General features: G+C 40.9%; 1 protein-coding gene across 1 annotated transcript in view; it reads left to right on the top strand.

Moving 5' to 3' along the window:
- The first annotated feature begins 71 nt into the window (after positions 1–71).
- FLT3 (fms related receptor tyrosine kinase 3) overlaps positions 72–27,714 on the top strand; it is a 43,637-nt gene continuing 15,994 nt past the window's right edge. Inside the window, exons 1-9 of the mRNA XM_066177437.1 lie at positions 72–126; positions 12,667–12,791; positions 14,292–14,494; positions 15,273–15,388; positions 17,618–17,735; positions 20,171–20,307; positions 20,911–21,050; positions 21,132–21,285; positions 24,777–24,942. Coding sequence (XP_066033534.1) covers positions 72–126; positions 12,667–12,791; positions 14,292–14,494; positions 15,273–15,388; positions 17,618–17,735; positions 20,171–20,307; positions 20,911–21,050; positions 21,132–21,285; positions 24,777–24,942 — 1,214 coding nt within the window. The remainder of the gene's footprint in view (positions 127–12,666; positions 12,792–14,291; positions 14,495–15,272; positions 15,389–17,617; positions 17,736–20,170; positions 20,308–20,910; positions 21,051–21,131; positions 21,286–24,776; positions 24,943–27,714) is intronic.

Genomic DNA, 27,714 nt, shown 5'->3' with positions numbered 1-27,714 from the left:
CACCCTTAAGGCAACCACCTGCAGGCTCGGTTTCACTTGTGGGGCCAGGGGACTGCAGGGCACCACCAGCCATGACAGCGAGCTGGCCCCACGGCTGCTCTGCTGGAATTCCATTTCAGCTCACAGGTGAGGTCTCCTCATCACAGTCTTCAGGCGCTTTCGTCTCCATTTCCCACTCTCTCACTCATCCCTTCATACCTTTCTTTCTCCTTTGATTTCTTTTTCTCTTGGGTCTTTTGTTTTCTGTCTCACCTTTCTTCTTTCTTCTGGAGATGCTCTTCTTCCTCCCATCACCCTAATCTCTCCCAGCCCAGCCTGGCTTTTGCTCTTACTGCATCTGACACATTTTTTGCTCAAGGCAAAAAGTAGTTAAATTACTGTTTTTTTTTTTTTTGTTCTCTTTCTTCTGATGTAAATGTATTTCCTGCTGTTAATGCTAGCTTGACCTGAACACTTTAAATAATATACCTCCAATTTCCCAGATAAATAATCTGTGAATCAGATACCTTAGTAAAGTGAAATGTAATGATGCATCATTGTCTTATCAGGTTTTGTTGTTGTTGTTTAATGATCTAAATAGAAGAAGGCATGATATGGATAGATAGAAAGTACCTTTGTTTACTGTTAGAGTGAGGAGTTTTGGAATTTAAAGCTTGATTTCCTCTACTGAAAATCAGCCCAGTAATTAACTGTTTAGAAAAAAGGAAATAGCATTTGCTTCCATCTCAAATGCCTGAAACCGTTTTTTTCTAAAATTAGTGGCTTGTTCCTATCAAAAATGAGCTTGCTGATTCAAAATCCAGGACTAAATGCGTGTTTTTCTCCTGATTGATATAGTTCTGATGCATACCTGAGAAAGTTTTTTAACAACCTGTGGTCCATTTTCAATTCCATATACAGAGATAATAATATTTACTTCAAAGAGCAATTGTCAGATATTATTCATTCATGGCTGAAAGTCTATGTGAGCTAATTGAAGAGAAGGTGGAGCAAAAATGAAAATTAATATTTTATGATCTCATGCTTTGCATGACTGCTGATACTACTAAGCAAACCCTGTCAAAGAGGGATTTCTGTGTTTTCTTCTTGACCGAGCTTTGCTGCTTTTGCAGGCTGCATAACAAATTAAATAAGAATTATTATCATCTGGGATGTGATGGTGCCCAAAGGCCCCTGTCATCATGGCTAAGAGACAGTTCTGCAGAGAGAGCAAAAGGTGTGAGAGCCCCAAGATGTGATTATCGTCTAAGAGGACTGGTGTTCTTTCTGTTGAGATATTATTTAGTCAAGGCAAGGTGTACAGGAAGGCAGTGTTGTTTCTCGTAAGGCTGGCTATTATAGGGGGAAAAAAAGGAAATGCTTTTGGACATACAAAACAGGTAGGATCTGTAGCATCAGAGACAGAGTTGACAGCAAAAATCCTGAGAACTGCTAGTTCCATATGTGTCTCTAACACATAACTCTTAAAAACAATTTTGATGTAAATAATGTTAAGCATTTAATGAACTATATATACTTTCTTAAAAATGACTGTGTTCCCTTTTAAAATCTGTTGTCTAGAGATAAGACTGAGTAATAAATTGTGCAGACAACAGATGGTATCTGTGTAATGAACCAGTATCATCAGAAATGGCAACAGTTAACCAGCAAAGGAAAGTTGAAGTATAATAACACCTGGTGGAAAATCTCCGCAATATCTTTAGACTTAAGGCAGCAGGTCAGTCTTAAAATTACAGGCTCAGAACTGGAAAAGTTTCAAGAAAGAATAAGCATCTTGCCTCTGTTATTTGCTGAAAACAAATGCTCCCCTGCAGGAAGAAATATCATCCCAAGAATTTCAGGAAACAATATATACAATACAATATATACGAAAATACAGCTATATACATTAAAAGCACCATTCCAGTTCCTCATCTTACATTCTTCTGGTCATCCTAAACAACAATTTGTGGCTAAAGGGAATATTATCTAGCATAAAATTAGCCTTTCATTAGTGGATGAGGTAGGAGCGTGGAGCTTGGGAACACAGGCAGTAGTAGTTTTGTGTTTTACAAAGTGGAGAATTTTGTAAAAACAAACTTTCAGTGAGTAACCTTTCTCATCAGAGAAAGTTTTCCACTGACAATCACTCCTGGTCCCTTTTTTTTAATTGCACCCCTTTCTGACTGAGAGGTGTTCATGAAACCCAGTTTCAGGGCACCTGAGAGAAAGGAAGATGTGAGAAGCTGCCTAAGGTCTCCCTGTGACTGGCAAATGACAGGAAATTGTATGCGAGCAAGGACTGCAAATTCAGATCCCAACAAGATCCAGATTAGATTATGGTGTGTCTCACTGCACAAAAATTACAGGGCAATACGCTGTATTCCCTCATGTTGAAAATTCCCTCACAGAACATACAAGTGTCCATTACGTTCCTATGGCAGAGATCCTGGAAAATATGAGATGGGCCAGCACACTTCTTTTGGAGGAGAACCCAGAAATGTGTGGGACCCAGCCACCTGCAGAATTTGTTCAGCTCCCAGCAATACACTGATTTCTCTCCAACAAAACAGCTGACAAACATTCCAGAGCAAGTTCAGGCACTGAGCCCTGCCACTGGCAGGAAGGTGAAATCAATGAGCACCCCAGGGGAAATCAAGTTTGATCTTGTCTCTTTCCCAAAACATGCAAAAACATGGGTGCAAGCTGGTTGTGAATGTTGGATAAGGCCAGTACATGGTCTGCTCAGCCAGGGAAGCTATTTGGCCCAGCAGACCACATATTCATGGTCATCCATCACCATGGATCAGAAGACAAGGTATCACTTCTGAAGATTCCTGAAAGTGAAACGACTGTGCAGGAAAATGGTTATTTTCCAGTGGAAGTATATGCAACTTAAAACTATGGGTGTTTTGTTTCTTTTGAGGTTTGGAGGCATTTGCTTTTCCTTTTCTTTTCTTCAGAAAATTCCTCTGGCTACCCATATTCCAAGCTACTGAGAAGCAGGAAGATGCCCAGAGTGCACCCTGATTTCCAGGGCTGCCCCCATATCTCTGTGCAGTGTTGGGTGGGTGCTGCTGCTGTGGCTGCTCAGCAGAGGCAGGTTTGTCAGCAGAGCAGAGCTGTGGGCATCCTGTCCTGCTGCAGCATCTGCTTCAGGAGCCCCTCCTATAATGATCCACAAAATAATATAGCTTGGAGCACCTCTTCTTCACTGGCTTCTGAAAATGTATCTCTCAAAATACCAGAAACTTCATGAACTCACATTTCAGCTGAGAAGCTGGTTTAGATCACTGGGTTTATTTAGGTTTTCTGAAAATCTTCTTTAAAACTGCTGAAAAAAATGAGCAGGGCAAACAGACAGAAAAGCTAGCTTTTTGCCTGGATATTTAGCTCTGTTACTGTTGTAAAAGTAAGACAGTATTTACTCCTTTGGTGATAGATAAGTTTTCTAATGAGTGAGATACAAGGGCTAGTTTGAAAAGTGATTTATTGTTACAACATGCTCTATAAGGAATATGCTGGATTTTATATTTGTACAACTGCTTTGGAATTGCAATTATTTTTAACTCTAATCTCCTAATGAGAGAAATAAGAACAACTAGTATTTATTTTGGTATTTTTTACCATATTTATTTCCAAATAGCAACTATGATTTTTTTTTCAAATACCTTAGGTTTATTTTTGTCTTTTTTGATTTTGCAGCGAAATTGTTCTCTCGCACTCTTCTTCTTTCTGTCCATTCTTCCTCCATACACATCTCAGGCCTTCTGTGTTCCCTCCTCATTCCCTCTTCCAGGAAAGTAAGGACAATATCATCGAGTCAGTTATAGAAACCTGTTTTCATTTAAAAGGGAAGTTTTACCATACTAGGATGAAAAGGAGTATCAGTTCTTTATGTGCCGTCTTCTGTTTTCATTTCTGTTTCAGGCAGATCTTTTTCTCCTTCTTGAATATATGTGAGGACTCATAACCTTACCTTTAGATACTTAAGTTAAAGCAGCCTTTGCTTGCAAGAAGTTAATAATTCCACTAATGTCAGTAGAAGTGCTAGAGCGCGTTGGGTAATGAGACTGGAGTACTTAAACACAGAGCGGTTAAAAAAAAAAAAAAAGAGTTAAAGCAAAAGCAAACTTACTTATGTCATTAGATGAGACGGATCTGTTTACCTTACTTCAGGGTTGTCTATCCAGCTTCTTAATAGCACAAACATGCCATTGCCATGAGCAAACATCCTCTGGAGAACAGTCAAGGATAAGGACAGCCCAATGCCACTTTCTGATTCACGGGAGGCCTCTGTGGTGGCCTCACACCAGTGCTTCTTTGCCCACAAAATGGTGCGGTTGTTCACACAATCACAGCAGGGTTGAGGAAGGAGGTCATTTGGTCCAACCCCACTGCTGAAGCAAAGCCGCCTAAAGCCAGCTGCTTAGGATCCTCTCCAGGTAGCATTTCAATACCTCTGAGGGCAGGGACCACCACCCCTCTGGGCAATGTGTGTCCATGTTTGGTCACCCACATGGTGGGAGAGTCTGTGCTCATTGCCTCTGTGCCACTGGGCACAACCAAGAAGAGCGTGGCTCCATCCTCTTTGCACGCTCCCCTCAGGTGTTTGTACCTCTGAGCCTTCTCTTCCCTGCACAGTCCCAATTCTCTCAGCCTTTCCTCATAGGAGAGATATTCCTGTCCCATAATCATCTTTGTGGCACTCCACTGCACTCTCTCCAGTATGCTCATGTCTCTCTACCACTGAGGAACCCACAGCTTGGCACAGGAGCCCAGGTGTGTCCTTGACAGTGCTGAGTAGAGGCGAAGGATCTCTGTTGGCAAAACACCTCCTAATGTGGCTGATTGTTCACCATATTTAGCAGGGTGGAAAGGTAATGTGGGGGCTGAGAAGAAGCTCCCTTGAGAGGACAGAAGATGTGGGCAAGAAGCAGAAGAAGAACCAGCCACAACGTAGGCTCTTCCTCAGAGAGGTTGCCATGGTAGCTGAGGTTCACTGTATTTTCAGCCACTTTTCAGCCACTTCCCAAAAAAGGGTGTCCTCAGCAGCCCCAGTTATTCTTTGCAAACTGGATCACAAGTGGCTGCAATGGCCCAAATCGTGGATAAAGCAGCAAGGATTTCAGTGAGCTCCATGTAAGCACCATCCTGAGCAGTCAAACTAGGTTGTTATTCTTCCTGACTTAATGAATGCTGAAATCACAATGCTTATCACAAGGCATGGTTTGGATATCGGTCTGCAATAAATTCAATGGCAAAATTAATCAATAACACTGGATATGTGATAGTATCATGTGAAAAATACACCCGCACTTCCTCTCATGGTTAGCTTACTTTTGCTACATAAGGCACTGAATCTAACCTACCTGTAAGTAATCAGTAAAGAGCAGGAGTATCTGCTGACTCACAGCTACCTGCTCTTTGGGGTAAGTTTTGGTCTGGTTTTCCAACAGAGGAGTGTAAAATACATGTGATACGTTATTTGAAAACTTCAGCCATCTCAATCATTCTTTGATAAAATCTCTATGTAATTTATAGGTTGTGTGCAATGAGCCATAGGCTGGGCTGCTGACTGTCCTCCTCTAAGAAGGCAGGTATTAGCACCGAAAAGCATGATTTTATCCAAAAGATGAAGCTTGCTGAAATCTGTACCAAAATTTCTTAGGACATAGTGAGACAGAGGAAAAATTGAAAGCAGTGACCAAGTTGTTAGATATTTATTTATTTTTTTTTGTAAAAAAAGGCAAATTTCTTGAAGCTGTTTTCCTCTGGGACCTGAAAATTGAGGGTTCATGAAAAGGTGAGGAAAATTTAAAATACAGAAAATGAATTTGTGGACAGAGTTTTACCCATTGCTTGTGTCAGACTGTTGGAGTAGGTGGGTCTTGGCAGTACCCTTCTGAGGCAGATTGAGGAAACTTCTCAATTTCTCATATGATGAAGAAGATCTTTAGATTAAGGCATAGATTAAATTTGGGAGGACTAGAGAAGCAAACTTGTTAAGAGAGGCGGTGTGGTTTCACTACAGAAACTGACATAAAATGGATGTTATCAAACAGCAGAACCCTTTGCTGAGGCTTGCACTGGATGCATAGAAATGGGTTACTCATTGTGACAACAAGTTCTAGTTTAATATCTCTTCTGAAGAAACACTTTTGAGACTGTTATATTAAACAGTTATTCTTCTGAGAAAGAAGTTTTTATTGTATGAGTTGTTCTTAGGAAAACAAAATCCAAACTTTTTTCTATTTTTTTCCAAAATCAGAGAATCATAGAATCTTTAGATTGAAAAAGAGCTCTAAGATCATCAAGTCCAAGCATTAATCCAGCACTGCCAAATCCACCACTAAATCATGTCCCGATGTGCCACATCTGCACATCTTTTAAATACCTCCAAGGATAGTGATGCGACCACTTCTCTGGGCACCCTGTTCTAACGCATGACCAAACTTTCTTGAAGAAATTTTTCCTGATTTCCAATCCAAGATTTCCAACTTCCCTTGACGTAATTTGAGTCCGTTTCCTCTCATCCTCTGATTTGTTACCTAGGAGAAGCGGCTGATGCCCAGCTTTCTTTAAGGTAGTTGTAGTTTCTTTACACTGTCTTTAAGGTAGGTGTAGAGAGCGATAAGGTCCCCCATGAGCCTTCTTTCCTCCAGGCTAAACTCCCTCAGCCGCTCCTCATCAGACCTTTGTTACAGACTATTCCCTAACTTTTTGATGTATTTTTATATTTTATATGAAGTATTCAATAAAAGAACAGAAAATGTTTGCTGGAGACTCCGGGGGGGGGGAGGAGAAAAGAAAATCAGTCTTCAGCGATTTAACTAACGCATGAAAGAATTTACAAGGAACTTCTGTGCCACGTTTCGTTCCCTAAGAATATAACAAAGCAGGGCATCTCCTCTGCAATCACGCAGGAGCCAGAACTGGGCGAGTTAGGGGTCGGCGCCGCGCCTGTATCCTGGCGGCAGTCCCGCAGGAGCACCAGGATGCGCGGGGCTGTGTGCGGCCGGGCGGGGCCGGGCGGGCCCGCAGCGCCCCCTGCTGCCCGCACGCCGCCGCCGCGTGTCCGTGGTGGCGGTTCCCGCACGGACGCTGTCCCGGGGCAAACAGCGCCGAGTGCCAGCGCCTGCATGGGTGGCAGAAATCGCACAGGAGTGGGGAGGGGGGGGGGGGAGAGGAGGCGGGGGAGGAGGTGGTGGCAGATGCGGGTGGAAAAATAATCCGCGCGAAGAGCTGCAGGCCATGGCAAACAAGACCGGCAGGTGTCGGTGACATTCCAGAGTGTTGTATAGTATCGTTGTTGGACCCCATTATTAGTTTTTGACTCGATACACAGACCCGAATTAAGCTCATTCTGATACCACACGATCTCTCCTGCTCCACTCTTCTCATCACTGTCTTTCTCAGTGATTCAAGTCTAGAGATTCTTGTCCCCTCCCTCTAAACCCTCCACAGAGAGCTATCACACTCTTCTTTCCATCTCAAATCTCAATCATGCTTGAACACGACTGTGAATAATTAAATCAATTCACGTGACATTTATTGTAATTAAGTGGTAAAACCAGATAAATGACTGCTCCTGACCCAGACATACCCCAGCCAGTGTTACAACAGCTGGTCACAATTAGCATGAGCTGCAGCAGAGGCATCTTGTTACCCACCTTGCTTGTTAAACCTTGTTTTAACATGGTTATTATTCCAAAACACGAAGCAACACCTCCAGCCCCATCATCATATGGGAACAAACTCACAAGGTGCATGTTTTTCTGAGATGGGAGTTATTTAAACTGAAAGGATGAAGATGCTGAGGAAGGAAGCTGATGAGGAAGGAAAAAGGTTAAGTTGGATGTGAGAAATGAGAGATGATTAAAAGGTAGGAATTAATTTAAGATCAGGTTTTGTTACCTGTCATGCCTCCCTCTCATTTTTAGCTTATTTGTATTGAGTACAATTCTCACTTCAAGATCCACCACTCTGGGGGTGATTTGAGGAAAAGGCTACCACATGCAAAAGTAAGGGTTTTAAAGAGTTAATGAGTGAATATTAAGCTCATACATGCCACTACTTTGAGGATTTTTTTTCAGGCAAGTCATGACAGACATAGCAAGTTTTCCTGGAAGAAAGGGTCCATCTACCTCCCCTGATCATGAAGAAAATTCTGGAAAGTTGATCTAGAAAGTCACATGCAGAGGACATAGAAGCCAAATGAGTCCCAAATCATAGTTTGCTTTGTGTAAATCTTCTGAGTTGTAGAGTGGAAGATTGTTCTATGTCTAGGAAAGACCTGACTGCTATGTAAAATATTAAGCACCCTGAGCTGAACACAAATACAAGATGCCTCCTTTGGTATGAAGAGAAAGCTTTTCATCTTTCACAGTTCTCCAGTTCCCAAGCTATTGTCTTTCTGGTTAACTCAGACTTTCAGCACATTTTGGAGTGATTTTCCCAGTCTTCCAAAGCCTACTTTTGTCACCACCACCCCCCCCCCCCCCCCATTTGAAAATAAAATTTCTGAAGCAAGTTCCATTCATCTGATAGCTGAACTAGCTTAAACAGAGCTTCTTGGTTTGGTATCTCTCCAGTAGGTTCAGGCCTTTCTTGTCAGCACCATAACATGTAATCTCCCTTTTTGCCTTTTACAGGCATTTCCCCAAGTATGTGCCAACGTATCTTGATGAAGCCTCTGTCTATGGCAGCTAGATGTTTGTCTGACTGCAGTATGAACAAGATTTCTCCTACTGCCTTTATTTTTGTATAACCTATAAAAAGATAATGAAGATGGAAAGCAGGCATAAACAAACGTTGTTCAGAGGCAGCAATTTATTTTCATTTCAGCTTCCCTCTAGTTCAGCAACAGACAATATGATTACACATGCTACATATTTGATATTCTTTACCCAGTGCTTTCAGTCCCTGCAGTTCTTAATTTGGGTTTTCAGGAGGATGGCTGATGTGCAGACCATAACAGAAGCTGTTGAACAGGCCAGGTAGAAGCTGAAAGATCAAGACAGTGAATCAGAGCATTACCATTTTCCCAATGTTTCTTTTCTTGATTTTACTTTTTCTGAGAGGTTCATTCATGCTCTGATTTTCTATTTTGTCCTACACAAGTCTTCAAGACCTACACAAATTTAGGCCACTCGATATCATGTAAATACTTCTTACTACCACAATACTCATTTGTTTCTCACTGTAAAGCATCTGGAATCGTGTCAGGTTCAAAACATCCTTCCATACCCTAAAAATCTTCATAGGAATAAAGGTACACCACAGCAGTGGTAAGCTGTTGCAGTTTACATGAAAAGAAGTCCCATTTCCACTTGCACATGAGGTTGTCAGGGCACTCACTATTTCCAGCATAGTCCCATATACCGTCCTTTACAGATGCAGTTCCAGCTCATCAGACACTTTGTTTGCATGTCTCACTCACAGTCTGGTTGCTACAGCTGTCTAACTTTTAGCTGCAAATCTGCTCCCTGTTGGTGTTTAAATACATCCTTCCCTTTTCTGCTGTGGCCTTAGGAACATGTTGCCTCTAATGAGGCAACATGAGCAAAGTGGAGTAATGGCACATTGGGATACACTGGCTTAGCTTGTACAGTCAGAAGATAAAATTATTCACACATCAGAAGGCTTAAGCAAGGCAATACTCAGCAAGCCAACTGAGTTGAGCTTTTGAGGTCATATTTTCAGGTGGTTTCTGATAGTGTGTTTTAGAAATCAGAGGACATAGGTGAGTTTCCATCAGTTAAATCCCTGGCCCTGAGCCAGGTGAATGGTCTCTGCCTTGGAAAGGGTGAAAGCAGAATCAGCCAACAAAACCAACAGAAGTGAAGAAAGCTGAGCAGAGAAGGACTTCGTGAAAGGCTAGGGAGGGAGCTAGAAACCTGAGTTGCAATGATGGAAGGAACTCAGCATGCTTGGTATAGATACCTAATGCATACCTCCTTTTAGCTGCCTTCTGGCACTCCCTGTCTCAAGAAGTGCTATTATTATTTTTATAGTCAATGGATGGAGAAACATGTCTCCACAAAGAAATCACATTCCTCTTTCTTGGGGATGACATGCAGGGTTTTACTCAGACATCTGCAAATGCAGACGATTGCCTGTGCATGCTGTGGAAAGGTGGCAACCAAAATAAAGTGTATGTTGGTGGCTGAATGAGAAAGACTCATCCTTAATACACTATGGCAAGGAGAAGAGGTTGTCAAAGTGTTGCCAGCTCAGAGCTCAGACAGTTTCAGAAGACACAAATGGCAAGGAGGAGATGGTAATGATTCTTACTAATTTCTTCCTACTTCCAGTTTTGTTCCTTCATTTCCTGCAGAAAGAGACTCATCACATTCATTCTTCAAGTACTTTGTGATATATTCACCTTTTTTCCTTCTTTCAATTCTGTGGCTAGCTTTATGTGCCATCGTCCCAGGAGCTGAGGGGGAAAAAAAGAAAACAAAGCAAAAAAGCCACGGCCTGAGGGCAAAAATATTTCAGGTTTCCAGGAGAAAAATGTTATTTTATGATTCACTGCTCATTTGTACTGTTGACGGCTGGCTTTAGGAATTAATGGAAATCAGACACGTTTCACCCAGCTAGTTGTGCAGTCTTACTTCTGTTTGGTGTAGTGGTGGATGCATGCTTACTGTAGCTCCTTTAAGGCTAAAAGGTAACCTTTCAAGCTGCAGTCCCTGCAGAAAGGTTTATAGGAAGCATTCTGGAGAGATGATGCCTTTGAGGAATCAGAAGTTTTCCCACTCTGCTCTTTATGCATAAGGATAAAGGACTTCTGCTACTTGGGACATCCTCTGGCCAACCTCATCCAGTCCCTCAACACCCTCCCAGTGAGGAATTTCTTCCTAACATTTAATCTAAACCTGTCCTCTTTCAGTTTAAACACTCCCCCATGTGCTATCACTACATGTCTTTGTAAAACATTCCCCCCCAGCTGTCTTCTAGCTCCCTTCAGGTGCCTGCAAGGTGCTAAAAGGCCTCACCAGAGCCTTCTCTTCTCCAGGCAAAACAGCCCCAGATCTCTCAGCCTGTCTCCATAGGACAGGTCATCTTGACCTCTGATAATCTTTGTGGCTCTCCTCTGGGCATGCTCCAATGACTCCATGTCCTTCTGTACCCCGGAGCTTAAGACAACTCTCCAGGTGGGGTCTCACGAGTGCAGAATAGAGGAGCAGAATCCCCTTCCTTGACCTGCTGCCCACACTGCTTTTGATGCACCCCAGGATCAAGCTGGATCTCTGTGCTGCAAGTGTGCACTGCCAGCTTATGTTGAGCTTCTCATCCACCAACACTCCTGAGTCCTTCTGCCCAGGGCTGCTGTCAATCCATGTTCCACTCAGCCTGTGTTTGTGCTTGGGATTGCCCTGACCCAGATGCAGCACCCTGCACTTGGTCTTATGAGATTCCCACAGGCTCATCACTCAAGCTAATCCAGGTCCCTCTGGATGGCATCCCTTCTCTCCAGTGTGTTGACTGCAGCACATAGCTTGCTGTCATAATCAAACTTGCTGAGGGTGCACTTGATCCCACTGTCCATGTCATTGATAAAGATGTTGAACCATATTGGTCCCAATTCTGATCCCTCAGGAATACCACTCATCACTGCTCTCTGCTTGGAGATCAAGCCATTGACCATCCAGGCAATTCCTTCTCCACTAATTGGTGCCTCTGTCAAATTCATGTCTCTCCAGTTTAGACACAAAGTTTTTTGCAGAACAGTGGCCAATTCTTTGCACAAGTCTGGGTAAATGATGTCAGTGTCTCTTCCCTCACACACCAAAGCTGTAACCCTATCACAGAAGACCACCAGATTTGCCAGGTGCCATTTTCCCTTAGTGAAGTCATGTTGGCTGTCACCAGTCACCTCCTTATTTTCCATGTGCCTTCTCAGAGTTTCCAGGAGGATCTACTCCATAATCTTGACAGGCACTGAGACTGCCTGTCCACTAGCTCCCCAGGTCTTGGTTTTTGTTTTTTTTTTCTCCCTTTGAAAAGAGGACTTATATTTTCCCTTTTCCTATCAGTGGGAATGTCACAGGACTGACAGACCTTCTCAAATATGATGGATAGGGGCTTACTTCCTCTGCCAGCTCCCTCAGGATTCTCAGATGCATCTCATCAGGTCCCATGGACTTGTTCACCTTCAGGTTCCTTAGATGTTTTCAAACTTGATCTCCTACAGCAGGAGGTTCTTCATTTTCCCAGTCCTTCCTTTTGCCTTCTATGGGAAGGAAGGTGCATGATCATCCTACATCTCACAGTGGGCAAACACTGACCTGTGCTGCTTTTGGTTTGGTGCTTTCCAACATCAGGATGCAAAAGAGAAGTGCAAAAGAACATCTGTGTTTGGTAATGTTGTTTCTAAAGGAGCCTCTATAACACACAGTGGCTTTTGTCTTTAGACTTTCTATTCAGTATTATGGGACATACTTGTAAAGTGTGATGTGCCTGTGCTTTTGAAAGATTCTCCAAATAGAGCTTCCACTCAGCTTCAATACACAAATGCAGAGTTAGCAAATTCATACAGTATGTTTGCATATTCAGTTTATTTGGTTTTTTTTTTAAAGATGTAATCTTTCTACAGTTTTGCTGTATTTTAATTAAAATTACTGTACCATAGCAGACATCTAGACTTTATTGCATATTATTTCTATTTCTGTCTTGCAGTTTTTGTTATGGCAGCAGTTACTTTCACTTCTACAATGGCTCAAAATACATCTGAGATCACGTGTGGGTTTATCAGCCAGAAGGATGAAGGTTCAGTAGCACCAGAGACATCAGTATCTCCTAAGGTGATATAATAGAGAACAAGTTGCTTGTGAAATGTTCCTGTCCATTCCAGAAATACCTTCCCAGGAAGTTGTAACACCTTAAGCCTTTACAATGTGAGGACATCACAGTCAAAATCACCAGGCTTATGCCAAATATGGCTTCAGAAGGTTAGAGGGATATGTATCTGAAAATTTGTACTTTGAAACTGTGAATAGTTAAGTACCAGTTTTCTCTAAAACTGGCTTTTTAATTAACATTTTGATGTTGTCTTATATCAGCAAGCTTGAATATTGCTGAATGTTGCTGGCAACATATCAGTGTAAAAATACATATGAGAACATGTGCCCTTAAGAGGAGACTGCCAAGGCTGTGGTGTGTGTGTGCCATAGCTGCTGGGACTGACAGGGAAGCTGTACCACCACCAAACCCCATAAAACCCTGCCAGGTCCAAACCTTGACTTAAACACCAGAGCTGGACAATGAATCAAATACATTTTTATTTTCTTCTCTTCTGATTCAAAATGGTAGAAAGCCAGGTGGAGGTGGTGTGTAACTAAATTATAAATCAGCTGAGACCTGCAGTTAAAAAATTTACTGAGGATTCTTGTTTCAAGGAAGTCTTATGGAATCTTTTTCATTCCTGAACAAATAAATCAATAATTCAAATAATAAATAAAGGTATAGCAGCCAAAGCTGTGCTGACCTTTTATCTGACAAGGCAGAATATGGCTGTTATTTCTAGGTACTTCTCAGGTTGAGAGAAAGGAAAAAGGAGAGAGGCATGAGAAGAACCAACCAAACAAGCAAAATGGGGATGCAATGAACTCTGTCCTTTCATAAACTTACATTGGATAAAATTCACCCAACAAAGCAATGGAGACATTTAGGGCTCCTTTTCAGATGGAGCTGCTTACTTGCCACCTTTTGCTGCAGCTAATCTTAGAGACTCATTAATCCATCGGTGGCTTTCAGAATAAATGTGGAAGATTCTGTTTCTGTTTGCAATTCTCCCTTGGCTGTACACAGGGGTGAGGAAATTACAAATATGACAGTGTCCAGCCCAAATGTTCCTTACCCTGTAAAGACCCCAAGGAGTTGAGGAGAAATCTAGCCAGATGATGCAGTGACAAGCAGTGAGATGCTATAATAAACCCAACATTCTGACCCTGCCTTTGCATCCAGGTTGCAAACAGAAAGGTTTTATTATAGTTCTATGTCTCCCTAAGGTTCTAAATAAAAGGAAACAAAATCAAGTGTAAAGAATAACCTGTATCACTAACTGAAATTATCATGGCCCTGGCTAAGATTGTTCTGTGGTGTCCATCTAGAGGACAGAATTGACTAATTCAACAGGAACCCTATAGAGTTTCCTCATGCAGTAGAATTCAACATATTTATTAGTAGGTTGGATGGTAGAAGTGCAAAAAAGAGCATCCTTTAAGAATATTTGAATGAAAAAAAAAAAGTAAATAAAGCTAACTGCTAATAAATACCTAAGACTCTGTCCTCCTGCTTTCCAGGTTTCTAATATTTTTGAAGATCTTGAATGTTACTTGAATTCTCAAGGAACAGAGAACATCTACCAAACACTTAAAAATGTGGAAGTCAATGTATTTGAAGATATTGAATTAAGAATAACAATGAATATTTCAAGTGTCATTTCATGCTTTTGGTTCTTTAAAAAGAGCAAAGCCTGTAAACTTTCTTTGGACTCAGAGAATAGGTAAGTCAAGGGATGTATTGGATCAAAGATCCTTTAAGAGATCTTTTCTTTTGGAATGCAAATTGAATGTTTTCTGTGACTGTGGCTGTGTTTGATTTCATGTTATGCATTATCTTTTTCAATCTCTTAATCCTTAACTGTTGCCACCCAGAAGCACATTACTGATTGTCATTTAGGTCAATGTACATATATGAATCTTAAAACCAAGATCATTTTAAAATAAGCTTGTTCTTTTAATTTCTATAGCATCATGCATGGGGGTCTCCAGGCACTCTCTGACATTGATGGATTTGAGCTTTGCAACGTTCATGAGGAAAAATTGTAATTTTATAGTCAAAGAAATAGAGTCATGAAGAATTATGTAACTTTTAGGATCCGAGTGCAGATCAAGAACAGCAACAGCATTCTAACTCTCACAGCCAAACTTGGACTGGAACCTGAGACTGCATGATTGCCTCCTCATGCAAAACTTCTAGAATGAGACTGTAGGTAAAGCATTTGGCTGTGGAGCTCCTGACCTGCCTCAAGCTCAGGAAGGCCATCCTACCCAATGCTCAGATTAAGCATGTGGTACTGTGGCTGTAAATTCCTGTGTGCTGCTTGTGTAGGAAGACACATGAAGGAAGCATTTCAGGTTGAAGGGCACTATGTAAATAATGAATACCAGTGTCTTTGAAAGGTTTTTGTAAGCATTAAGAGCTAACATTTAATTGTGTGTGCTGCATATTACCTTCTTCATATTAGCATAACAAATACAACTTTACTTTCTGTTTTATAGATACATTACATCGTTGGCTTTTTCCCAAATAAAAGAAGGAGAAGCTGGAAAATACACCCTCTTGGTCACAAGTAAAACTGGCAATTACACAGTAGTTGTGCCTGTTCTCATCCGAAGTAAGTATATCTACATGAAAGGGTCATTCCATCAATAAGTTCAAGGGCAGAGGCTCAAGTTTGGTCAAAGCAATGAAGCTTTAAGGTGCTGCACTTCAAGCACCTTCCTAGATTAGCATAGCACTTGGAGCTGTCTTCAGAGGCTGTAGTCTACAGCTACAAACTATGTGAGTCAGCTTTCTCTAGTCAATAAACTGTGCAAATGAACAAATAAAGATGTAAATGTGCAGAAGCTTTCTTCTCCCCTGTGAAAAATTCCCCTCTGTGGCAAAAGGGACAAATTGATGGTGGCTTTCAAGGTTCGTGGGCTAGATTTGTTTGCTTTCATTTTAACCTGTTTATTGTTGGTGTTGCTAGCTGAGCTGTAATCTGGACCAGATCGGGATGTCCCTTTTTTACTCTCGTCACACTTTGACCCGCTGCCACTTTTCCACTCGTGCCTGCTGCTGGGTATCTCACTTCTCTCACTGCTTTTCCTTTTACAGTTCTGGGGGCGGGAGGAGATACACTGAGGAAAGGGGAAAGAGAAGATCCCTCTTCTCAGTGCCAGCTTTGACTTGTTCATTGTCTTTTAAAGCAAAACCCATCAGTTCTGCAGCTGCTCAACACAAGCCTGCCCAAGAAGTTGAGGTTTTAGCTGTTGTTAAATGCTCATGACAGCACCTGTGAGGTAAACTTTTTGAAAGGCTCCCAGTGGGAGTGGATTTGATTTTCTCAAGGCTCACACAAGTGACATCTCTGATGCAAAGGCAACAGCTGCAACAAAGAGCAAGCTTCTGTTTCTGACTAGGGTTGTCCAAAACCATCTCAAAAAAAAAAAAAAAAACCCAAACCGTAAAGACACATGGTGACATGATTTTTTAACAGAATAGAAAGATTATATTATTTTGTTTTGAAAGGGACAAATTTAGAGATAAAATTTAAAACTGCAAAAAGAAATTTCAAAGGCAAAACCTCAATCCAAACAGCTAAAAGACTAGCAAACCCTTCCAGGTTTAACAAGCGCTATTACTTGCCTTGATTTTAATAAATCGTGACTAATCAACATTTGGTTTTCCCTCTTTATTTGTTTTTAAAGTATTTCTTCTGCTTAACTTTTTTTTTTTTTTTTCTCTCTCTGGTGATAGAAAAGTCACCTCCAATCTCTTCTTGTTTAATTTGAAAGCTTACTGCGTGCCTCAATTATAATTTTAACAGCTTCATTGTGGGAACAAGGTATTAAACCTTTCATTAAGAATTGCCATCTCTATATCAATTAGGCTTTAGAGGTAAAAAGTGTTATTACATGTGCAAGCAAGAATAGTTTGAAACAATGTCGGTAAAGGCCTTTCCATATCAATTGCTTGGATTGCTTTCTCTTTGCTCCTGTGAATTTAATGTCATAATTACATCCCTTACAAAATCCTTCAGGCTAGGTGTGAATCCTTCAAATTGAATGTGAATCTCTGTAGGTAAAAAATACCTCTTAGGCCTATCCTATAAGACATAAATGAGGAAAGAAATTATAAAGCCAGGAGTATTACTTTCACCTTAGTGCGTCACCTTGCCCACAATGGAAGTATAACTGAGGAAAATGTCGCTTTTACACGTGGCAGCTGCAATTTCATTGAAAGATGACTTAAAAGTGGACTCAGTGCTTTTTTGAGTCAAATTTTTAGCAGTTTTAATACATTAAATTTTTTGTTCCTAGTCCAGTCTGTGCCTGGAGGTTCAGGGTGCTGGGAATTGTCTAGGAATCCTTTCCCTCTGGGTTACAGACACAGGGTAGAGAAGTTTGCTGGTTTCCAGAAGTCATTATCACCCTTTCTGTCTCCATCATGTGTCTGATCTGATGGAGCAAACTCCATTTTGTGTACAGATTTTGTAGTCTCAGCAGATACTCCACCAATGGACAGGCTTAGGGTGTGATTTCAAAATCACAGGTGCTCCTGCCCAGTGGAAGGAATAGCAACCACAGCAAATTAACACCTTTCAGTTTCAGTCTCAGGATTATCCCCTGGCATATAGAGGCAGGCCTTTGGTACAGGGAAGCTGTGTATTTAGCAATCAAGGCCGAAAAGCTCATGAGACCAACCCACAATACCCCAAGGGCTTAATCATTTTCTGCTCCCTCAGTGCTGAAAATCCTGAAACAAATCATAGCTCTGTATCTTTGTGTACTACAAAATGAGCTAAACAGCGTTTCAAAATTATTTCAGCTTACTTAAACATTTGCATGATTTTTATCAGAAAAACCAGCCAAACCCTATTTCAGGAAAAGAGAAAAATCAGATTCTATCAAGTGCATATCTGAGAGCTACCCCCAGGCCTCTGTGGAATGGATATTCTGCAAAACACCTGAAAAGAGGTATGTGTATGTTTATATGCATGTTGAAACTAAAAGTTTGCCATCTTCTGAAGAGACAGGGTGAGAAGAAATGACCTGCAGATGTGCTGTGAGAGGTTTAGACTGTGTATTAGGAAAAGTTTCTTCACTGGTGGGGTTGCTAAGCAGTGTAACAGGCTGCCAAAGGAAGCAATTGAATCAGCATCCCTGGAAGTGTTCAAAAACATGTAACATGGCACTTGGAGACCTGGTTTAGTGGTGAACGTGGCAGAGTTCGGTTGATGGTTGGACTCAATAATCTTAGAGGTCTTCTCCAACTTCAATGACTCCACGATTCTACACTGCTTAGTGTGCCTACTGAGCTGGGGAGATAACTGAAGAAGAGCTTTTGATTCAGAATTTTTGGAGATGGGCTCTGCTGGTTGGCACACCCACATGCTTGTTGAAAACTCATATCCACGTGATCCATTTGGAAGTGCTGCAACACATTTTTCCTAGAAATTTTGACTATTGTGCTCTTCTGGAAATTGTCAGCTCTTGGCTTCAGAAATGTCATTCCAGATTCATATTTTGATGTCACAAGAGCAAATCAAAGGCATCTTGTTTCCATCTAGTTTTTCACATTGTTTTTAAATTTGAATCTTACAGTCGTAGAACAGTTTGAATTGGAAAGGACCTTTAAAGTTCATCTTTAAAGTCTAAGTGCACTGCAATATGCAGATACATCTTCAATGTAATCAGGTTCCTCAGAGCCTTGACCTTGAGTGTTTCCAATCATGGAGCATTTGCAACCCCCCCCCCCCCCATATTCCTTATATCTAGTCTAGATTTACATTCTTTAATTTGAAACCATTACCCCTTGTCCTTTTGTAACAGGCCCTGCTAAAAGGTTTATCTTGATCTCACTGATAAACCCTCTTTAACTACTGGAAGGCAGCTTTAAGGCCTTCCCAGAGCCTTCATTTTTCCAGGCTGACCAATCCCAGCTGTCTCCATAGGAGAGGTGCTCTAGCCCTCTGAACTTCTTTGTGGCCTCCTCTGGACTCTCTGCAATATGGCCACATCTTTCTTATGTTGAAGGCCCCATGGATGCAATCCTCTGGGTGGGGTCTCATCAGAGTGTAGCAGGGGTCAGAATCATCTCCCTTCACCTGCTGGCCACGCTTCTGTTGATGCAGCTCAGAATAACAATTGCTTTTTGGGCGCAAGTGCACATAGCTGAATCAAGTCCAACTTTTCACCCGTCAGTTCTCCCAAGTCCTTCTCAGCCAGGCTGCCCAAGCTCTATTCATCCAGCCTGGATTGGATACCAGGGATTGCCCTGACACAGGTGCAGCACCTTGTGCCTAGCTTTGTTGAACCCCATGAGTTTCCCATAGGCCCATGTCTTGAGCTTTTCCAGGTCCCCCTGGATGCCATCCCATCCATCATGTGTGCCAGTGTACCACGCAGCTTGGTGCCATCTGTAAGCTTCCCACTGTCTATGTCATTGATGAAGATATTAGTACTGGTCCCAGTACAGAGCCCTGAGGGACACTCCTTGTCTCTGAGGGCCAGCTGGACACCAAGACATTGACCACCACTCTCTGAATGCAACCATCCAACCAGTCTCGTTCACCAAACAGTCCACCCATCAAATCTGTATCTCTCCAATTTAGAGAGAAGGATGCTGGGGGGAGCATGTCCACAGCTTTACAGAAATCAAGACAGATGGCATCTGTTGCCATTCCCTTGTCCACTGATATTGTCACTCCGTCACAGAAGACCAGTAGGCTGATCAGGCAGGACTGCCCTTGGTGAAGCCATGCGGACTGTTTCAAATCATGTCCCTGTGCCTTAGCAGAACTTCTAGGAGGTTCTGTTCTGTGACCTTCCCAGCGGTAAGGCTGACAGGTTGGCAGTCCCCATGGTTTTCCTTTCCTTTTTTAAAATTATGCAGTGTTTCCTTTTTTCCAATCACTGAGAAATTCACCAGGAGCATTAGAGCTGAGAAGACAAGGGATCATGATTTTGTGAGCTAAATAATGTTTCCCATTCTATTAATATATGAAGTTTATTCTATTAACAGGGGCAATAATGCCTTTCTCTGCAGCATGGTAGTTCAGGGTCTGGATCTCATAATGGTTGCTGGATTTGCAGCACCTCCCACAACCAGGAAATCAGAGGTGTGGTGTGAAAGCTCAGCCTCTGATTTTGCTCTTGTCTGGGTTTTGATCACATCATTACCTGTCTAAGAACCAGTCTGAGCATATGCGGGTCATTTCAGCCCACATTTCTGCCTAGACTGTGACATTTTTATTTTCTTATCTTCATCTTTCCTAGTTCCTTTTTATTCAATATATGAGATCCAGTTTTCCCACAATTGTTTGCGTATTCTCATGGTTTGGAGATTTATCAGATTTATTTTCTTGAAGTCAACCAAATGAGTAAATGAATAATTATGCTTGTAATTGCAGTTGCCCTTATAAAAGGCATGAAGAAACTGGAGAAATAGATGGCATCCAGATGGTGCAACATGAATTATTTCAAACTTATATATGGTGCTGTGCTGTTAATGTCCTGGGCAGGGAATGCACCAGCCTCTTTACAATAGGTAACTCCCTCTAAGGTTTACTTGCATATGAGCTCAATCCTGCTGCTGAACTTAGTTGCACTACCCATCTGAGCATGATTTCTGGTCTAAGCTACTTGTTTGTAATCACTGGAATAAAGCTAACAGTGAATATGATTGCTCTGTCACATGTTAAAAACTTAATTCCAATACCTCTTTGTGGTCTCTGTAAAAAGCTTCTTGCCTTTCTACATTTGCTATGCTTGTATTGACTTTTTGTTCATGCTTTTAGGACTGTGTGCATGGAAAAACTCTCCAAAGTGTTCTCAAACATATATATTTGTATATAATTATTAACTAATATCTCCACTCAGGTTTTCTTTCCTGTTTTTTTTTTTTTTAAATAAACCCAACCTGAGCTAAGATCTATGCTACATTGTGCCCTAAAGGTGTCTTGTGAATCATGACAAAATTTGTTTTGAGACATCTAAATCCATGAAGGTTACTAATTTCATTATTATGGTAATTATCATTACAATGTAAAAATTAGTATCTATACAGCATTAGCAGAAAAAATGTTGATCTAACTGAGCATTTTCCAGGCAAAGTGATGGTTGTTTCAATGTCTATATTTTGATTTTGTAGATTTAAATGAAAGACAAGCAGCACCTTTACCTGAACTACTACTTAAGGTCGGGGAACCATTGCTGGTCAGATGCAGAGCTGTTCACCATAATTACAAATTTGGAATACAACTATCTTTTGAAAACAGAGAAGTTAAGCAGGTAAAAAGACAGGGCATATTTTAAAATTAGTTTTATTGGGCAGTGTCAACTGATTAAATATGAATCTCTGTTGAAAACCAGGGTATCTACTACAAAGGATTAGAATATCAAGCAGACTCCTCAGCAATTCGGATCCAGTATGTGTCTGTTTTAGCAGTAGAAAGAAATGACACTGGACATTACACCTGTTCCTCTACTGCTCATCCGAATCAAACTGCTTTGATCACAGTTCTAGGTAATTCCATTCCTGGGTGTTAATTTTGTCTCTCAGCTGTTTTGGTTTGTTTTCAATGTGTCTGTTCTTTACTTGCAGATATGCAGTGTATGTTTATAGCTCCCTTGCTAAGGAAAAAGTCTGTTTGCACTTACAACCAGTCCAGGAGAGCCAAGAGATTAATCTGAACTGAGTCATTCTGGTACCTGAATACAATTAACCTTTTCTTTATATTGCTTTTCAAATAATTTATTTTAAAAGACAGTGCTTTTAGAAGTGAAATGAAATGGCACTGTTTAGAAATGCAGTCTGTGTGATTGTTTCAATGGAATCTCCTAGAAACACAGGCTGGGATTCATCTCATGTGTTGGTGACTCTCAGCCAGTGTGCCACAGAGCCATAATTTTTTAAATCAAATTTCGTTCTACTTCAGCAACATGCTGATTTAAAAGCCAGCAGTGTTGAATTCAATTGAGAGCAGCCTCAACTGCAAACTTTGCTTCTCAGAAGGAAAACTATACAAATAGGCCTAGGTCTGGAAATAAGGCATAAAAAGGAAAGCTGTAGGTAGGACCACAGTGCTGGACTAGGTACAGGGTGTAATTTAATTATTGTGTGCCTGGAGTTGGAGCCCATAGTCCTGAAAACAAGGCTCTCTGAAGCAGTCACTATGTGTTTGACCTTAGAAGTAGTTGCTCTCAGGGTTTACAAGACCTAGGCTAGGAATGTTAGGAAGTGAAAATACTTACCCCAGTCTCTTCAGAAGCTACTTTCCCAGTGCGATATCCTCTTTTCAGCTTCTGCCTACCACTGAGCAGTAAGTTCCCTTGTCACTTACAATAACTGAGTATGATACCTGTGCATTTTTTCTACACACATCTCCTTGGTAAACAGGAACATAGGGGTGAGGGTGTACTGTAGAGGTAGGGCAAGATCCTCTTTTTTATCAGTAGCTGTGCTTAGGTCAGAAATAGTGGCTTCTTGGGTCTGTGAACTACCAGGTGTGAGCACTGATGACAGTCAGAGAGAATACTGGAGAGAGAATAAGGCTATATTTCTGAGCAGGGTATTTTTTTCACTGCAATGCTCCAACCTATATTGCTTGTCTGTGCCCTCCTAAGTATTCCTTTATGCCAACAAAACTTCTGAGGGTTCATTGGTTTTGCTGATGAAAAAATCTATTTGTTTACTTACATGGTGGATTAAATGTCATGGTGTGACATTAGCTTGTCATACCAAGCTAACAGCTGTGCTTCTCTCTCCAAGGTTCTACAGGAATATCCTGTGCTTCTGATCCATCCCAGCGTTTAGCCTAATGTGTTCATGACAATCATTGTGGGTGTGAATTTATGCTAACAATGCAGATTCCACTTTAGCAGCATTACAGATTTCACTCAGTTGCCTGTGTCTTAGCATAGTAGTTTCTGAAACAATCAGTGTCCCACCTTTAAACCATTTCTGTGCAAGATTCAACACCTGTAGCTTCACTGGGAATCATCATGGTGTAACTTATCCAAGAAAAAACTGATTTGGTTGGCACACACTTCATTGCCTGGGGAGCCTGGCTACCATCACAATATGAATGGGTGTTCTTCAAATCTCTAATAATGCCTTGCAGCCAGACAGCTTTGACTTGCTCTTTGGTAATTGATACCTCACCAATTTATCCCATTTTGTGTGACCATCAGGTCAGGCATGGTGGTTAGGTCACTTCAAAGCACAGCAGAGATCATGCCAACAACTACGGTTGCAAGGCTCTTTGTTATTGCAGGTCTTATGTTCAGTTTCCACCAGCGTTCAATAAAGAATTTTTAGCACTCCACAATCTCAAGGAATATGTAAGTTATTTTGCAGCACATTATATTAAAAGCAAAAAAATAAAGGAATATGAGGAACACAGAAAGTTGTTCAATCTTGAGAGATTCATCTCACCTCTTTGGCATTGCTAAGTGTAAATAGTCAAAAATACACTTAAGCCTGGCAAAAATTGTAAACCAAGCAATAATGTGCCAACTTCTTTCTCCTCCAATAAAGAAACTGTATTTTTTTTTTCTCAGTTGTTTTCCAGAGAAATGTCATACACTTCTCCAAGGTGCTTATATGCTCTCTGTAGAAAGCCTTTACTCTTGACTGGTTGTGTCATTAACAGTACACTCAGATGATATTCTGTCTGGAAGGATGAGGACCAAAAGATGAAGGCTCCATGCATAAAAGCAATAAACCTTTAATAGCAAAAAATAGGAGAACAGTCATGAAAACAATAGTTTCTTGTGTTGAAATACTGAAATGTCTGTGGTTTTTATGGGAATTTCCAGATAATAAGTAAGCTAAGACAGATAAAACATGCCAAGCAGAAAATAGGGTTAAAATCAGAAGAAAAACACTCAAAAGGAGAAAACACGTCCAGAAATATTTTCATGGTGAGGTTTTTCACCGTGTAGCTAATTAAACACCACAAGTTTTTCAGAAGTTATACAGTCCTTGGAGATACCCAAACAAAACAGGATATGGCTCTGAGCAACCTCATCTAGCTGGACCTGCTCTGGGCAGGAGTTTGACTGCATATCTCTTCCAGTATAAATGGTTCTGTGATCTTTCCAGAGTTGATCCTAACACCATTGGTGTCTTTAGGACAGCCTCCCCCTTCATATCTGCTGTTCAGTCTCTTTGGGTAGGAGTAATTCCAAGCCATGGAACATCTAGCCCTAACAATGACTTTGGTTCCTTCATCACTCAGTGCCAAGAAACAGTATTTCCAAAAGCAATTCAGTACGTCTTTGTTATCTTCCACTTTAGGATGGGATACATCTGAATATGCCTTTTCCATTCCACTGAATTTATGAGAGGTCCAAACAAGTAACTTAGGTGAATCACAGAACTTTTGACATCTCCACTAAGTGAAACAAATCCCACCCTAGCAGGGCAAATACAAGCAGCACATGGTTCATGAACGTCTTCAAAACACTCTTCCACGTCACTGTTGTCTTGCATTAAATACGTTAAATTTAAATGGAGAAATACAGGAGCAGCTACAGGGCTCATTTGCAAAACCTTCAGCTTATTTCAGGAAAGGAGAAAGAACTATTGTAACATTTGATTGTGATGGTAGTGCCACCTGGTTCTGTTCCTGTAGAAGGAAAGCCAGGAATTGCAGCTGTTAACAACTGGAATACAAATCTAAACCAAACCAAATAAACAATGACATTATTTGCCCTGTGACTCTGTAGGGCAGATTGAAGAGAAATGTCAGACCATTTTGGAAGTGCTCTGGTCTGACCAAGTATGCAAGTTCATTAGGCTCAAATCATCTATCTGTCTGCAACTGAGCACAGTGACAATATTTCAGTACTATTTTGAAGCATTATCTTATTTTGATTAACAGGAAAATTTTTGTGATATAACATGTTTTTTGCTTGTGATAACAAAAATTAAAAACATACAGGTGTTTTATACAATGTCTTCATTTAAATCCAGCCTTTCTAACCTATCTTTTCTTTCATTTTTTCCTCCAGAAAAGGGATTTATAAATATAACTGACTCTGAAGAAGATTTTGAAATTGGTGAGGAAGAGTTTTGCTTTGAAGTTAACTTTACAGCATATCCTCCAGTTAGATGCATGTGGTTATTTTCCAAAAAAACTTTTCCATGTATACAAAGTTACAGTGTGGATGGACGCAGGTATTTGAATATTTTGTAATAATTCAATATAATAATGTTTCCTCTTTATATCTAATTTGAATGGTTTACTGTCAATGTTCTGTACTCTCTTTGTGTTTTTAAAATATGAATGGGCCACATGATGAGACTGGGTTAACAAAGGGCGCTCAAACATAATTTTGGCTTTCAACAACAGTTCACAGATAACTTGTTGAATCACTTTATTCTCTGTTTATAACAAGGTCTTTGCTAAGTTATGCATCCAGCAACCCTCCAGTTTATATGCATTTTGCCATTCACCTTCTGTATAACATAATTTCTGAGTTACAGATCTGTTGCTGTTTTCATTCTGAATCACAAGTTCTGCATGTTCCCATTTTGTCATCCTGTTGTTGATGATGTTCCCAGTGTCTTTCAAACAGCTCAGACCAAGTCCAGGGCTCTGTAGTTCCCAGGCCTCTGCTGGGTCTGCTGGCTTGTGCCTGTGTCACAGAAACATGCCGTTCTGCTCGTTACCCAGGTCATGGATTCTTCCGCTGCTGCAGCAAAACATGTTTTCAATAAACCTGCTAGTTATCTACCTTTTCTGTTATTTCCTACAATGGACTTCTGGCATGAATCCTGTTTAAGGCTAATGTTTTCTCCATTCCCTAGGCTCTCTAATTTCTTGATAACATTATCTAATTTCCTTCAGGGTTTCTTTCAGAGTAGTCCCATGGCTTTGCAGGTAACAGCTTTTACTCACCTCAATGAAAGTAAAGCCAAGCTGATCTTTTCAACTTTTTTACATTAAAAGTGAGCAGGCTGCAGGCAGGAGCTAATGCAACTGCTCTGATTTCTTCTCATACCCTTAAAACCCCTGTCAACATCTACATAGAGCTGTGTCAAAGCCTTGATTACACTTTTTATGATTTCTTTCCATAGTATTTTTGCACCTTTGATTTTATCCACTAGCTTGTCAAGTTATCTTTGCAATAGGCTGGCCTTTTCATCTGCATCAGATGGTGCATTGGAGTCAGACCTCAGTGAAGTTCAGAGACAGCTCAGTTCAGGTTAGCAAATTGTCATCTCCTGGCAATGACCACAGGAACTCTGTCCCTGCTGATAAAGTGAGAGCTGTCAGCAAACTTTGATAGCACTGGGTGGGTGTTGGTGACTAATCTGCAATGCCTGACACGGGCTTGGCAGAACTGTGCTTTGTGACAAGACTGATTTTGGAAATGAGGTCTCAGGGGACAACCATGAGCATTTGCTCATCCTTGTCCAATAGGTACCTCCCTCCAGCTGATAACGTGGAGTTGATTTGCTTTGCAGCTGATACGGACCTCTCCTCACTGCTTGCACCAGCAGGACTCAGTTTTGCTTGGATGATTGGCAGTGGGTGTAAATTCAGTCCAGATAAGAATTAGGTGCTATGGACTGTGCCAACAATAATAACATTGAGGCCTTTTGAAATAGTTTAGGCAGCTGTCATTATTCAGAAAGGTGCAACTGCTGGCCTGGGATTTATGAGTCACTTCAGAGCCATGGCATAAAAGAAGCAGCAGTTGCTGAGTGCTGATCACCACCTGCCGGATGGGGGAAAGGCCAGCTTGTGTCCCTGGAGCCATGTGTCTGGGCTGGCTCAGTCACAGCCATGGCCACAGCCACCAAGCATTGCTGGGGCCTGGTGACTGCTTCAAACAGATAACTCGGCCATTTGTCTGACAGTGCTGTTGGACAAACAGATTTTTTTTTTAATGTTTATTTTGGGTAGTTATTCTTTGAATTTATTTGCATCCTATTTATTTTATGGAAAAATAAAATAGAGGGAAAACCACAATGAATTTGCTGATTATTTCATCTGACAAGTACATTCTTTTGTACAGACATCGCTCACAACGATCCAGTTTTGGCTGAATACAAGCATTGTATAGACATGCCTCACCTGAGGACAAGGAGTAGGGGTACATATTTCATTCAGTTTGAAGCACCCAGAAGCAGCAAGGGGTAGGGAGGTCAGGAGATTCTGCCTGCAAGCTGAAACCTTGCAGATTTCAACGTGATTTTAAAGCAGAAAGTTTCTCAAAGGAACACAAAAAAAGTCATCACATATCTAAACACATTGTGAGTCTCGCTTTTCATATTCTAGCTGATTTCTGTGTAATCCTTTCTCCCAGCACTTCTACTTTTTTTCCTTTCATATCCTTTTTCATTTCCTATTTTCATTTTTCTTAATTTCTGCTAGTTTCTTGTAAAATTATTCCTTCAGATTAAAGATCATATTAAATTTTAATAATTAGCTCTGTACCTTTCTTTAGTTTTTCATTTCAAAACCCAGCGATCCATCTGTCCTGTCACTACACTTGCAATATATCTTCAGACATTCCTTCCGAATTTCCATTTTCTCTTTGTTTTTGTGGGCTCTCTGCTTCAGCACACTGCTGATTTCGCTTCCCCCTTAAGAGCTAATGACTTCATACACAAAATGTCCTCTGTAAAATTTATAATACTCGGCTCACATCCCCTTATATTTTCAGGCATCAAAGATACTATTTTAATTATTTTTTCCTGATAATTTCATTAGTGTATAATCCAACCTGGGATTTCAAAAGCAACTAGTTATTTTTGGTTTGGTCCTTTTTTTCCCCCTGTCTTCATTGTCTTTTTTGAGGCAGCTTAACAGGGTTCTGACTTTAAAAAATCCATGAGTTCAGAGACATCATTAAGACCGTTTCAGATTAAGACATTCAAAAGTCAATAATTATATAAAAGTGTAGCCTTAGTCAAAATTGCCAGTGGTATCAAGGGGAG

Source organism: Chamaea fasciata, unplaced genomic scaffold (genome assembly GCF_029207755.1).
Source record: "Chamaea fasciata isolate MVZ Bird 193981 ecotype frontalis unplaced genomic scaffold, bChaFas1.0.hap1 SCAF_2, whole genome shotgun sequence".
NCBI classification, from domain to species: domain Eukaryota; kingdom Metazoa; phylum Chordata; class Aves; order Passeriformes; family Sylviidae; genus Chamaea; species Chamaea fasciata.
Note: the sequence above shows the minus strand (reverse complement) of the source record. Positions and strands in the feature narration are given on the sequence as shown.